Genomic DNA, 14,999 nt, shown 5'->3' with positions numbered 1-14,999 from the left:
AGCAGTAGACGAGCGATTTGGACAGGCCGTGTTAAGAATAATTTCCCATCGAGAATGTGTGCACGTCCTTTTGCAGAGACGTGCAACACAAATATTTAACATTGACGGGAGAATTTTTAAAAGCTTGACTTTGAGAATTGGCTCACTCGGAGGATTCGGCCCGGCGAGTTTTTGACATTTTTTTTTAGTCAGGACAAGGGGGTTAACAGCCGTGCTCTTTTTGCTGAAAGATTTGCGGTGTTTAATGTCCTCGGCGCAGACTGGATTTGAGTTTAATGTCTGGACCACAAGACAGCACAATCTGCAGCATCGTGCCCCTTGGCTTCCAGCTGGGGCTTTGATTGAATGCTCGCCTACGTGTGAGAGCACTCCCTGCTGAGCAACCAGCGCTACTTTCTGCGGCAGCAACTTCACCTCCCATCAGCAGTCTCCCCCACTCAAAGGGAATGCACCTGCAGGGCTGCCTGTTACTCTCTTCATACGTGCCTCCCAAGCCTATTTTTCATCATCATCATTGGCCAGGTTTTCACGTGCTTTATATCCAACAGCATAATACAAATTGTTTTGCGGTGTAGTCAATACGCGTATATTATGTAAAAACATACACGCAACAATTTGTGTCAATGTAGATTGATATTGATTCAAACTAATTTATTTATTGGTAAGTTATTTCGTAGAAGGAGGCCTTCATTTGGCAGTGGATGGACTAAGGGCTGTAAGTTATTATTATTTTTATTTATTTCATGAAGTTATATTCATCGTCTTCTTTCATCATGTTTGTGTCACCGAGTTTGCAAATATGTGCCACATGCAATGCAGGCTCTGTAAAGGTAGTAATGCATGAACAAAAATAGTCATCCCCGATCAACTATCAAAGTTCAAATTCTAGATTTGAAGCTTTCGTGACTGCAAGGATTCATATTCTTAGGTTTTTTCGGTAAAGTCACGTAGGTAAAAAATTAAAATTAAATTAATAAAAGTAAAATAAAAATAAAATAAAAATCACGACGTTTCGGAGGCAACACAAGCTTCCATCTTCAGGTGGAACCGTCACAGCACGATAGCTGTATCAAGTAAGAGAAACTCCGAAACGTCGTGATTTTTATTTAATTTTTATTTAACTTTTATTAATTTTAATTTTAATTTTTTACCTACGTGACTTTCCCGAAAAAACCTAAGAATACCAAAGTGGAACACAAGGTACGGCCAGCCCCGCAAGCCGTTAAGTGCCTCGTGATGACCCTCGTTAATACTCACCGAGGCCGTGGCGCAATAAACAAGGCGATCTCCCCCACCGCTCCCCGCCTTGCGAGTGTGTGGGCAAGTGTTTAAGGGGGCGGATAGGGTTCGGCAGACAGGGGCCAGGCTGAATGGCATTGTGAGAAAAGAGCATCCAGTCCTCTAGTGACCTTACCTACTGACATTAACTTGAAGGTGAAGGGCACGGTGGGTATGTGGTGAATAAGGTTCCGAGGCGAGTGGGGTTTATTATCACGCTCGATTTGCCGAACCTGTTTTTGTGCCCTGCTGTGGCACTCACCGGTGTTGGTTACCCTTGGTTGCATTTCTCAGAGCCCAGATTTAGAATTGCGTCGCTCTTTAACGGCTATCCATCATCCATTTTCGTCACCCACCGCACCACCATTCATTATGTACAATGACCGTCATCACGGTCCCCACTATTATTATCTCGTAGGATAAGATCATTGTTTCTGGTTCAAATAGATGTGGGTGAGTCTGTTATGAATTTGGTCACAATAACTGCAGCTCTGAAAGTGTCAGAATTGGAACGAATGGCAAAACAGTTCTGCAATTTAAAAGATATACAAGATTAATTTTTTTTGGCAAAGTATGGAGTATAACAAAAAAAGTATTCCTAAAGTTTTAGTCTTTTCGCTGCAGAATTTTAAATCAGTCTGCACTGCTTTAAGACTGTTTGAATAAATATTGACCTGAATTGCATTATTCATTAGTCCTTAACTTATTAAACAAATTGGCCAGAATGTGCCAGAGATAATAGACATTCCACTACTGATTCGTCAATCTTTATATGGGTTTAAAAAAAGATGTGTTTTCTTAAAAATCATGATGGTAGATTTTTTTAAAGTTTTTTTTTATTGATAGCGTGCCATCATAGTGTGTACAAAGCATGTGTTGCTGCAAGCACTGCATTATTGTTCCAAAGGTTTATTTCCTTAACCACGTGGAAACCGGCACAGGCGCAAAGTGCGATGGAATTTGTTGATATTACCTTATAGCACCCCATCCGTGTTAACAGCTTCCTTGCACGCGATGCGTATCTTGTGCCATATTGAACCTTTGATCATTGGCAGAAGGAAAGGCCAAAATAAATATAATTAAGGTGGGTTGAGCAATGGGTAATAGCCTGCCTTTGCAGAGTCAGTTATGAGCGGGACACCCGCAATTGTGGTAAATAATTTGCCGCATATACAAGGCATTTAACATTTGCACTGCCTGAGTGACAAAAATGCATTCTCAGGCTCACGTTAAGAATTCATTACATTTTGTATATACTCGTGGTATACATTTAAACAAGCGCATATGGAGTGAGCAAAACTGTACAAACAGACATACGACAAACAAAGAAATAGTCATCTTGATTTGAAGCTTTCGTGACTGCAGGAATCCATACTCTTTGGTTCTTTCGGTAAAGTAATGCAGGTAGAAATAAAATAAAATAAAACAAATCACGACGTTTGGATCGCAACGTAGAAATAAAATAAAATAAAACAAATCACGACGTTTCGATCGCAACGTGACTTTACCGAAAGAACCAAAGAGTAAAGAAATAATATAAATGGGAGGATGAAAATCAAACGAAAAAATATTCATTTGTGAAGCAAATTGTGACCTTGAATCGTGACAATTTATAACTATTTAGCCGTGGTGCTGGTGAAGGTACTTTCATAGCGCGGTGGATTAATGTATGAAGTGTCAGGGTCTCTTAGCATTACCCCTGTGGCGATGACCGAAGTGAATAGAGCTCACGTTACATGACTTTTACGTACTCAAGGTGCCACAGTCATTGTGCTGTTCTACATGTTAGAACATCCGTATTTGAGAAACGTGAGTAGCAATGTGATGAGAGGATAATGGTTTTACGTTTTGGACAAACAGGATAAAAGATTGATTAAAAATTGAAATTAAAATTTTCCAGTCCTTTGTACACAACATAGTTCACAACACATTGACCGTACTTCACCACGTTGGTCAGTGCTTGAGTTAGTGGGGGTTCCAGGACTGGTTCATACATCACCTTGCCATCGATGTTATAGCCGCCACTGAGAATCAAACTGAGCTCACATGGTAGCAAAGTGCGCTCAAAACTGCACCACCGCTCCGCACAACCGTTCATTCATTAATAATATTATTTTTTGCAATATTCGTTCACAGTACAAGCTGCTCTTTTATTATTCGTATATAAAGCGTGTAAACGAAAGCGTCAGGTTGGGATTTTCAAACGGCCCATTCGAGATGGCACTAGATTTACTGCGCACTCAACGGAAAGCCATCCATCACTCAATTGCCTGCTCAATGATCAGCCCCCGCGGGCACGCTTGCTGTTGTAGACAACACAGGCCTGGTGGTTAAGGCGACCCCGGAGGGGCGGCACAGACCCAGGCATGAGACAAGGCAGGTCTCGGGGCTTTGCGTGCTGAGCAGCAGCAACAGCAGCAGGAGAGAAGGTCACCGTGTTGATTGGTAGATGAACAGCACCTGCACACATTGCCGTAAACAACTCAAGACCAATGAAGTGACAGCTCTGGGGAGAAACTAAAACAGACTACTGAGTGGTAAAACATCTCCCCGAACCTTTTTGCATGTTCATTTCAAAAACAGCAATATCTTTTTTTTGTTCCAATAAAATACTTACGGGAAAAAAAACAACGACGATATTTTCACAAATTTGTAAAACTGGAGCATCTTGTGTGATAGTTTTCACACGTTGAACTTACCAGATGAGACATTTTAAAAGGTGAGAGCTGGTTACATTTAGAGTAGTGAATGTCTTCCGTGTTTCAAGGATTTATTTATAGCTCTTTGTGAATCCACTGTTGGATGATGAATTCCACCATGTTGTGTTTGTCTTAAAGTTGCTTGATCATACTTCTCCACACTGGTCACCTTGGGTTGATGAAAGGTTGACCTTGGCCCAGGTCAGATATCACTCGCCACTGAGAGGCATTGCTGGAAATCAAACTCGGGTTACTGGGTTCACAGTGCGGTGTGCAACCCACTGCATGATATCGCCTCTCCAAATGCCTTTTTAAAACTTTCTTATCGTGACCTTTGTTGAGTCCATCAATTTCCCTGTGCAAACCACAAGTTAATTTATCTGCGCAAATCCCTCCGTGGATGAAGCAACATTAAATAAAAGCCCTGTTTTAATGAGAAGTGAAGTCTTTATCTCTCGTCGGACCGGGTTAATTGAGTTGCACTGAAAGTACACTTTGTCTCACGGTTACGTTTTATATTTTTTACTTTTTTCAGGAGGCTGTCGAACCCGTTGCTGGAGAGGAAGGCTCCGGAGTACACGATGTTCTGCTCGGTGGGGGAGTGGCTGGATGACATCAAGATGGGACGCTACAAGGAGAACTTCACCAACGCCGGCTTGGTGTCGTGGCCTGCCGTCGCACAGATGACACCAGAGTAAGGGTTGGCACTGCCAAATGACACCACCACCACCACCAAACAAGACAAAATAACCCCTGTATAGCCTTACCAGGCTTTTGGGGCAAGTACTGTTAACAAGCACCTATGAAGGCCGGTACGTCACGCAATTTGGCTCCCTAGTGGCGATGTTTACACACTGCACCAGGTACTCATTTGAGGCTGAGTCGACCTAGGGGAGGCCCAGGACCTGTGCAGATACTCGTCATTGGTGTTGGCCATGAGCGGTAATGAACTCTTGTCGCTGGGTTTGTAGCACAGTGCACTGACAGCTACACGACCACCCACACCCACATGCATTACTCATCTCTGTTTAATGCCTTTGCAAAGTAAAACATTTACAAGCTAGGGTTTCGAAGAGCCCACTAAAAGTTGTGATATTTGTATTATTATTATGAATCTATGTGGTCTTGGTCTCTTTGTTTCGTTAAAGTAATTAAACGCCTTTTTGGAAAAATTTGAATTTACAACGACATGGTTAAGCGTTAATGTTGATAAATTTACGGATGTAACCTTGTGAGAGTTCACTGAGCCAAGCATCTCTTTTACATAAGAGAAGGGATAACATGAAACAAATACAGATTAATAAGCAAAGTAAGGATATTTTTTCTTAAAAAATAATCAAGTGCAAACCATTATATTAGATCGGTAACAAAACATGTACATCTATCTACATGCAAAAATGTGTTCATTGTGTTGGCAAGTTGTTGTATGTTGTATTATTGCATGGGTATTTGCAGTTGTGCTGTATGACTCCAACGGGTTTTCGGGTCATACCATGACACAGTCGCTGACATTTATTTTCACGTGCCGAACTGAATTGAGCTTCGGAAGACGTTCGCAGCACATGGAGTGAAACTTGGGACATCATAGCACCACAGTAGCGACGACAACACCTGCCTGAAAACACATAGGAGAGATGTAGTCTTGACGTTGCATTGTGTGTAACCCGCGACACTCGGTGTGCCTTTCACAGAGACCTGCAGAAAGTGAACGTGACGCTGGCCGGGCATCAGAAGAGGATCATGACCAGCATTCAGACACTGCGATCGCAGCTCGCCAACGGCGTGAGGACGTGAGCACGTGGCCAAACCCAGGAAAACCAACGAGCACGCCTATTGAAATGTCACTTCCAGGGGGAGCACATCGCAACGGCCGAGGAAAGGAACGTGCGTCAAAAGCAGCAAAAGGAGATTGTGTCCAGCGAGTGAGACATTGAAATATCGCGCAGTGTGTTGTTCTATGACGGTGAAAACAAGTTTCTAGTGGGAAAAAAAGGATATGGATTTTTTTGTTATCGCTCAACATTATTTTGCAGAAAGTGATTGCTTCCCAAGGTGTAACATAAGCTTTTCTTTGATATGAAGTGCTTTTCAACGTCTTAATATGAAGTGCACTTATGTAAAAAACTAAAATAATATCAGTAATTTTATCAATCAGTTACTGACCTTTACATGTTTACAATAAATATTTGATATTTTTCTAGTATCTATTACGTGTATATTAAATTTGCAACAAAAAAAACAACCAAAAAAACATTTTATCAAAAACTTATGAAAGTGTGCTTGGCGATATTTTTTCGGTTTGTTGCAGACAACACATCTGGCAGGTTACATTTTTCCCCCCTCTTGCAAGCTTTGGGTAATGGAGAACTTGGCAGTAGGATCTAGCACATGTTTCGTGTATTTATTTAAATTATTTCATGTACGTGTATTTATTTGCCATTTGCCACATGAAACGTTGATTGTCCTTACATGCGACCGTCAGTTTTCGATAATTATTTTCCAGCACATTTATGTTTATTGCTTAATCCTAAATGTAAACCTAGACCTGGATCGCCTTCGTCGTGTACTTATTGTTACATTGATATACTGGAGGAAGAAAAACGTACTTCGTATTTGCATGTTTTGTTTTATTCTACATATTAAATGTCACATCATTTGATTTATCCGCTGTAGGAATGGATACATGATCTGTGAACACCGTAAATATGAAGGGCCGCTCAGAAAGAGGAGAGAAGCATTGTGTTTGACAATCTGTTCTGGTTTTGGTGTTTGATGAAAACACAAAGGCCCGGATAAACTACCAGAGCTTTTGGAGAATACACAGCGGCAAAGGCCAGCCTCGGCCTGGCTTTCTTTTGTTTTTTTTACGCTCAAAGGGCCTGTCCCTGGTTGTGTGTATGTGGCACACGAAGACGGTGACATTGTAGCCATTTTTAATTTCTGCATAGCAGTAGGGCGACGCACGGCGAATTCTGCCAGATTCGTGGAGTGCTCATCTGCGTGTATATTTTACTCGGCGTGAGCCGGCATCGTTACGACCGATTGCCGCTACGAGATTACTCTCTCGGCACTTAGCGGCCGCGCCAAGTATTTGACAACGTAATCTCACGCATTTGTACATAAGTAAATAAATCACAGCCCTAATCTACGAAATGACTCGGCGTTCGCTCCACGTCTGCATTCGGTGTTTACAATTGGCACTTTGTACGTCAGTGATTCATGCAAAAATAAATAAGAAAAACTTTTTGTCAAACGGCAAAAAAATATCAGAATTTAATATGCAGTATCAACCGTTTTTTTTGCATTTGTGAATATATATACCAACATATATATATATAACCCTTTAAAACATTGCTCTTTAGCCCCTCAGGCTTTTTAAGCACAGCCAGTGGAAATTAAATGTGGGCTGTGAGATACCCTGAGTGACTCCTGGCAATACAGGAGCTCGAAAGAACGAAGGGAGCTGCTGCAGGTGTGAACACAAATGTGGTCTTGGTGGCAACACTTTGAGACCACCTCGATTGGCAGGTGCAGTTGCCTAACGGAGAAAGAGAAAAAAAAACAATCCTGGCAAAACTCTTGACTGCTTTGGTGGCATAAATTCAAGTTTAGAAGAAAAAAAATCCCAAGGTCCATATAATTTCAAATGATCAGAATTTTGGGCGTTTTGAGAAAATGAAATGTCCCTTTGGGAATGACATCATCGGCGAATATAATTTATAATGTGTCACGTGATTACGCGTTTAATCAAGGACAATGTTACTTTCACAGTTTTATTAAATTTTTTTATGCTCAATTCACATTTTTCAAAAGGATTTCGAAATTAATTTAAAGCTTAAAATTAGTCTAAATGACAGCTTCTTGCTTTTTTTTGCTTTTAAAATAAAACACTATAATGAATAGTTGTTTCCTTGCGTGTGCTTTTTTGTGTGCAACGGGAATGTTTTTCTTATATTGCTCGTGCTTTAAAACATTATTCTTAAAGCATTATTATTATTATATTATTTTATTTTATTATGTTTTATTTTTATTATTTTATTACTTCCCTTCTACGTGACTTTACCGAAAGAACCAATAAGATGAATCCCTGCAGTCACGAAAGCTTTAAATCGAAATTCTTAAAGCAGTTTCGACTATGCCGTTCGTGTAAACGAACAAAATATATTATTTTATGTGCATTGTCAAAAGTTCACCAAAAAATGCCCACGCCATTACGTGAATTACACTGAAGTTTCCGTACTATTTATCAGCAGGCAATACATTGGTTTAGACCTCATTGGCCTTGGTGATTTTTTTGGTCAATTCTGAATGACATTCATCTCCGATTAGCACGGTTGGCTACGTACGGTGCGAAATAAGTTCAACATACATTACATACGTACAACATTTCAACAAAAAATACGACGCCTTCATCTTCAAAAAGCCAGACACGTCCATAACCATCCAGATAATTGCAGCTTTAATTACCATGAAGTTAATTATTTGTGAGAAAAGCGAAGAGGGTGATAATAAATTGTAATGCACTATCACAGTGCTGCCATCGATTTGTCCGTACAACTGCAGACACGATCGCTTCTTTTTTCCCCTCGTGTAGAACCGCTCTGTAATGGAGATGTCAGCATTAAATAATCTTATTGCTCGTGGCTTCCCGACGTGCAGCTCTCTTGAGCATAAATAAATAAAACATTACTTAATATCAAAGACATTCTGTCATCTTGTGAGGAGAGGGCATCTTTGGAGAACGAGCTGCACAAAGTAGCAGCAGCAGCAAATGAAAGTCGTACAATGTCGATGTTTGAAACTGAGGCTATGCATATTCACACGGGCAGTTAAAAAACGGCCTCTCATTAAACTCGTAATGATATCCCAACCACTGTACCATGAATGGTGGTGTCTGCGAGAGGATTTCTTCACTCATCCATCGGAGTATGCAGGCAGATTCAGACAACACAATATGTACATACTCTTTGGTTCTTTCGGTAAAGTCACGTAGGTATAAAAAATAACATATCACGACGTTTCGATCGCAACACAAGCGGTCGTCCTCAGGCGGAAAGAATATAATCCAGTAGTGGAACTGCTTATACCTACGTGACTTGACCGAAAGAACCAAAGAGAATGGATTCTTGCAGTCACGAAAGCTTCAAATCACGATATTTACAGTTGTACACTCGTTTTAGCTATATTTTCCGGGCATCTGAAATATGTAGGGTTATTATTTTGTACTCCATCCTGTGCCTGTAAAGGAAATGAGATGATGTTATCCATTTGAAATGGCTTTAAAAATTCTAATGGATGATTTTTTTTCTCGATGAGTACCAAGGTCGAGGTGCAGGAGTCGAGGGTAGTTGCACTGCTGCTACATCACGCAGGGTGGTGGTCTCTGTTGCTGTATCATGCAGGGTGGTGGTCACTGTTGCTGTATCAAGCAGGGTGGTGGTCTCTGTTGCTGTATCATGCAGGGTGGTGGTCACTGTTGCTGTATCATGCAGGGTGGTGGTCACTGTTGCTGTATCATGCAGGGTGGTGGTCTCTGTTGCTGTATCATGCAGGGTGGTGGTCACTGTTGCTGTATCATGCAGGGTGGTGGTCTCTGTTGCTGTATCATGCAGGGTGGTGGTCACTGTTGCTGTATCATGCAGGGTGGTGGTCACTGTTGCTGTATCATGCAGGGTGGTGGTCTCTGTTGCTGTATCATGCAGGGTGGTGGTCACTGTTGCTGTATCAAGCAGGGTGGTGGTCTCTGTTGCTGTATCATGCAGGGTGGTGGTCACTGTTGCTGTATCATGCAGGGTGGTGGTCACTGTTGCTGTATCACGCAGGGTGGTGGTCACTGTTGCTGTATCACGCAGGGTGGTGGTCACTGTTGCTGTATCATGCAGGGTGGTGGTCACTGTTGCTGTATCATGCAGGGTGGTGGTCACTGTTGCTGTATCATGCAGGGTGGTGGTCTCTGTTGCTGTATCATGCAGGGTGGTGGTCTCTGTTGCTGTATCATGCAGGGTGGTGGTCTCTGTTGCTGTATCATGCAGGGTGGTGGTCTCTGTTGCTGTATCATGCAGGGTGGTGGTCACTGTTGCTGTATCATGCAGGGTGGTGGTCCCTGTTGCTGTATCATGCAGGGTGGTGGTCTCTGTTGCTGTATCATGCAGGGTGGTGGTCTCTGTTGCTGTATCATGCAGGGTGGTGGTCTCTGTTGCTGTATCACGCAGGGTGGTGGTCTCTGTTGCTGTATCATGCAGGGTGGTGGTCTCTGTTGCTGTATCATGCAGGGTGGTGGTCTCTGTTGCTGTATCACGCAGGGTGGTGGTCTCTGTTGCTGTATCATGCAGGGTGGTGGTCTCTGTTGCTGTATCAAGCAGGGTAGTGGTCTCTGTTGCTGTATCATGCAGGGTAGTGGTCACTGTTGCTACAACACGCAGGGTGGTGGCCACTGTTGCTGTATCATGCAGGGTAGTGGGCGGCAAGGAGGCCCGATGAAAGAATGAACTTAGTGGCCAAGATGAAGTGTCTGAGAAGGATGCTCAGAGTACGAACACATCAGAGACTGAAAGACGACAATTCGAGAAAATGTTTCATTGTGAACACAACCTCACGAGACAAAAGTCACGGAAAGGAGACCCGCAGTGGTTCTTGACGATGCACACAATACAGGAAGGAAACGGGAGTAGGAGAATTCAGCAGGAGGTGATAGATGGCTCTAGTAAACGATCTTGAGAGAGAGAGAGGGAGGGAGAAAAAAACAATAGTTGAAATTGAGCAAAGCAGTCATACTGACCAGAGAAAGAAAACCATGGCAGGAATGTGTTGTTCATGAACCGATGGAAGGGACGGAGAGATAATGGAGGAGCGGGATTTGTGCCCGCACCTCCGATTAGTACGGTTGGCTACATAAGGTGCGAAAGAAGTTGGACATACATCGGTCGTATTTATGGGAATCATACATAAAGGTTTGTAATTAGGTAGAGTACATTGGTTAGATTTGCCCAGCTATCGTTAACGCTCTGAAGCCACTACAAATGTAAGAAAATGCAAATATAACCTCTGACTATGAAGATGAAGACTTAAAACAATGAATGGCGAACAGTAACCAACTTCTATACGAGGGTCAAACACGTTGTAACATCATAATAGTTGACTTTATAGTGAAGCTGTAATAGCTTCACATACAAGAGGATGATTGGCCAGTTTGGCATTGGAGTGAGAAAATTGGATTTTGAACATATATCGGAGTTCGCAGCCAACAGAAACATGTACATAATGAACACCCTTTCCGTTCACAAATATTTTCCCCATAAAAATCCTTACGTGCTCAGCCTTATTCGGAAATGGATTGTTAATCATCAGACTCGCTCATGTGTTTTTCCACGCTTATATTTAACTCACTCTGTCTGTTGTATCCTCAAATCTTGTAACTCAATTTTAACCCACTTCCCAATGTCGATTTGACTGCAAACTTGGTATACGTATGTCATACCTATGACGATACTATATTCTATCATTAAAAATAAAAAAAATATTCTTAAACAATCTTTTTTCATATTATGTTTCGGCTTGGGTCTAATTGTCCACGCTCAACTCATGTTGGCTGTAAATCACCACGGTCCTTAACGTTGTGGCAAGCTTCGGGGCCACTTCCTGGTGTCGTTGAGTTCTGCCATTACTCGTACGGTACATTTCATTAAAACGTGTTTTTAAAAAAGTATTTTTAAATATTACTTATTTCCTCCCCAGAATCACTAAGTGGCTTTTGCATTTTTCACTCGACTTTTATTAAAATACTAACACCAAATTAAAATGCCATTATGGTTTGTGCAATGCCGAGTCTTAATGCATCTATTTGATGTCATGGCATTCATGACATCAAACAACAGCACTTTGCTTCCATGTTTACAATTAGCGACTAATTATACTATTATGTAATGATGATAACATTCAATAAACAATATACAACTCTATTCATAGGTTTACAATTTTTTAAATTACCCTTGACTTTTCAATAAACTATTTATCAAAACAAGAGATAATGTAAATATGTTTTTTTTTATGTTGCATGCCAAACGTATAGCTATATTTCACGGTGCAAATTTGATATTTTATTAATTATCCATAGTTTTCTTGGGAATTTATGAACTAAACAATTTTTTTTATTTACCAGGTCAAGCCCACTAAGCTAGCTTTTTTTTCAAAAGCGACCTGGCCATAAATGATAGCTTAACAAAGTGGCGTATGTGGAGATTTATATCAGCCAAATAATCCAATCGCATGTTTCTGAATGTGGAGGAAAAAGCCGGATAAAAGTCCACGCAACATGCAAACTCCAAATATACAGGCTTCAGGGTCGGGATCGAACCCACTGCTACCTGTAGACCAGGGCGAGGTCGTTAACATCTCGCCACCACGGCGTAGCAGAACCAGCATCACAATCAACCACCTTCATTAAACCCTCCTCCCCACCCCCCTTCCCAGTAACGATGATGACAGACTTCAAAAATTCGGGAAAACTCCAGCTTCTCAGTCAACATGCTTTCCCACCCGGGCTTAAATACTTCCATTAACCCTCCACTGGACCGCGTATCAACTTGCACTTTGCCTTCACTCAGTAAGCCCCGCAGAGTCGAGGATGCCTGAATGCAGTTTCAATTTACCATAATTTGGGAAGGGCTTTGTGTGGTCTAGAAAGGAAAGTCACAGTGGCCGCACACAGTATCCAGCCACATTCGGACAACTTTATTCATCATTAGAAGCCGTGGTCGATCCACTGTTGGTTGAATGCCTCCCAATCCGTTGCCATTTCCCATGATCCTGCACACGGGGCGATTACATCGCTCCATCTCCTGGGCGGATGGTACCCTCTCCGTTTGCATTCCATCCCCTTGGCTGCTACTCTCACGATCGTCGCTCTTGATGGCCAGGCATCGTCCATTATAGCAAAGTGTCCTGCTCGAAGCCCACTTACTTTTTGCTGCCAGTTAGATGGATGTCTGTATCCTGTGCGTGTTCTCTGATCCACGTTGTTCCTCCTCTTTTTTTGTCTCTCAATGTAATTTCAAGCGCGAGCACGAACTATGCCAACTTGAGCAAGCGGCGATTACCGTGTCCGGTCCGAGCTCTCGCATCCAAAGGCTCGGCAATTTGCCCACAGGCGTTCGCCCTTTTCATTTTCTTTTTATTCGCCTTCTTTGTTCAGTTTATTTTCCCCGTGGAAACACTAAAGAATGTCTCCATTGCTGGAACACGTCCAAAATACGTTATGAAGCTAATATTGGCAAGAAGGCCAAGGATTCTCAGTGCGGGATATTTTCATTGTTACTCTGATGTGGATGTGCTTGTTTGTGTGTCAATGCTGACGTATTTGTGTATTCACAAACCTGTTTGTTCAAGTGCAGTTATGCTTTTGTTTGTTTGCTACAAAACATCAAAGGTTAAGGCTCAAATTTGTGTTTATCTCCCTCTCTCTCTAAAGGAACAAATAATGGAAGAACTTGCATCGAAACAAGATGACGAAAGTCTTGCTGGAGATTGTATTGCGAGAAAAATTTAAACATTTTATCGATACATTAATAGCAGACTAAGCTAGACAGAAGCTAAAGGATTGAACTGGAGAAATAACACGATTAGAATGTGTTTGTGTGTGCACAAATAAACGCTTGCACCAATAACATTTTATATTAGATTCGAAGCTTTCATGACTGCAGGAATTACTCTTTGGTTATTTCGGTAAAGTCACGGAGAAATACATTAAATGCATCAATGATGGTTGCTTGTGTTGCAATCGAAGCGTCGTATTCAATCATTATTATTTAATTTAATTTATTTCTACGTGACTTTACCGAAAGAACCAAAGAGTAACATTTTATATATTTTACATAAATTCCAACGTGGAGAGAAAAGCACGCAACTTGTAACGTACAAAGTAGCATACGAAACTATTGTGTGCGGGTCTCTTATTGATTTATAATGCACCTACTACGACTGTACTCGGGCTCCTGTGCTAGAAAGCTCAGTCAAACGCCAACAGAAAGTTGCGAGGGCAGCAAAGTGAGAAAACAATACATTTATAATTTAACTGCAAATGAGCAAGTGTAGGGACTGCCTAAGTAGCAACAGCCATCGGTTCTGCCTGCGAGCACTGACGTGGATGAAACTGAAAATACAGCAGGTACGCATGTACGTTAGAATACACAATCATTGTCATCAGCCGTGATCTATCCACTGGATGAAGGCCTGCACACACCATTGCTGTCTCTATCTTAATTTTTGCACGTGATCTGACCATGTGTTCTCAAGCACGTTATCTCATTTGGCTACCATTCTGTCACCAGTCTCGTCCATTGACCATCGTCCCACTTACCTCCCATTATTGCCCAATATGATGTCTCTCTATTTTTTTGTTCCCCGATCAGGGTAATTCCAAGCACGAATCCCCTCCGCTAGGCCTCGGCAAGGTAAGGTTAAAGGTCAAAAGCAACGAGCCTACCTTTACCCTACCTTTTACCTTACCACAATACAATCACTCTACCCTTACCTTTAACCCTTTAGCAAGGTAAGGTAAAAGGTAAAAACAACGAGCCTACCTTTACCCTACCTTTTACTCTTACCCCATACAAATGATCTGATTACAGGGTAATTACTAGGGTACTGCACATGAAAAAGGTTTGTAACAGGTAAATGCTAGGTAGAGTGCTTTATTCATATAGAATACTCTCGATAATTCCAATTTTAAATGGAGGCCTCGGACTGCGCCACGGAGCTATTAGCGAGCGGTAAACAGGGTATTTACCGGGTAATACTTCGTGCTACCTTTACCCTACCGGGTAATTCTTCCGCGCTACCTTTACCATACGCTTTACCTTACCCCTTGACATGTCGACACCTTTACCTTTACCCTTTTACCCAGTAAAACGGGTAAATTACCTTACCTTGCCGAGTCCTACCCTCCACGCCTTTCTGTACGCTTTAAAGTTTTTTGTTGTTCAAATTGTTTGTCGATGTGCAACTCAACACCTTCCACACGCAAGC

General features: G+C 41.8%; 1 protein-coding gene across 2 annotated transcripts in view; it reads left to right on the top strand.

Moving 5' to 3' along the window:
- Nucleotides 1–7,877, top strand: part of LOC144934769 (ephrin type-A receptor 4-like) — a 76,543-nt gene extending 68,666 nt beyond the window's left edge. For both annotated transcript variants that reach the window (XM_078860898.1, XM_078860899.1), the window contains 2 exons: nucleotides 4,513–4,671; nucleotides 5,669–7,877. In XM_078860898.1, the coding sequence (XP_078717024.1) occupies nucleotides 4,513–4,671; nucleotides 5,669–5,771 (262 nt within the window). In that variant the 3' untranslated portion in view covers nucleotides 5,772–7,877. The remainder of the gene's footprint in view (nucleotides 1–4,512; nucleotides 4,672–5,668) is intronic.
- The last annotated feature ends 7,122 nt before the right edge of the window (nucleotides 7,878–14,999 follow it).

This window comes from Lampetra fluviatilis, chromosome 11 (assembly GCF_964198595.1).
Source record: "Lampetra fluviatilis chromosome 11, kcLamFluv1.1, whole genome shotgun sequence".
NCBI classification, from domain to species: Eukaryota; Metazoa; Chordata; class Hyperoartia; order Petromyzontiformes; family Petromyzontidae; genus Lampetra; species Lampetra fluviatilis.
This window is presented reverse-complemented; position numbering and strand designations above follow the sequence as displayed.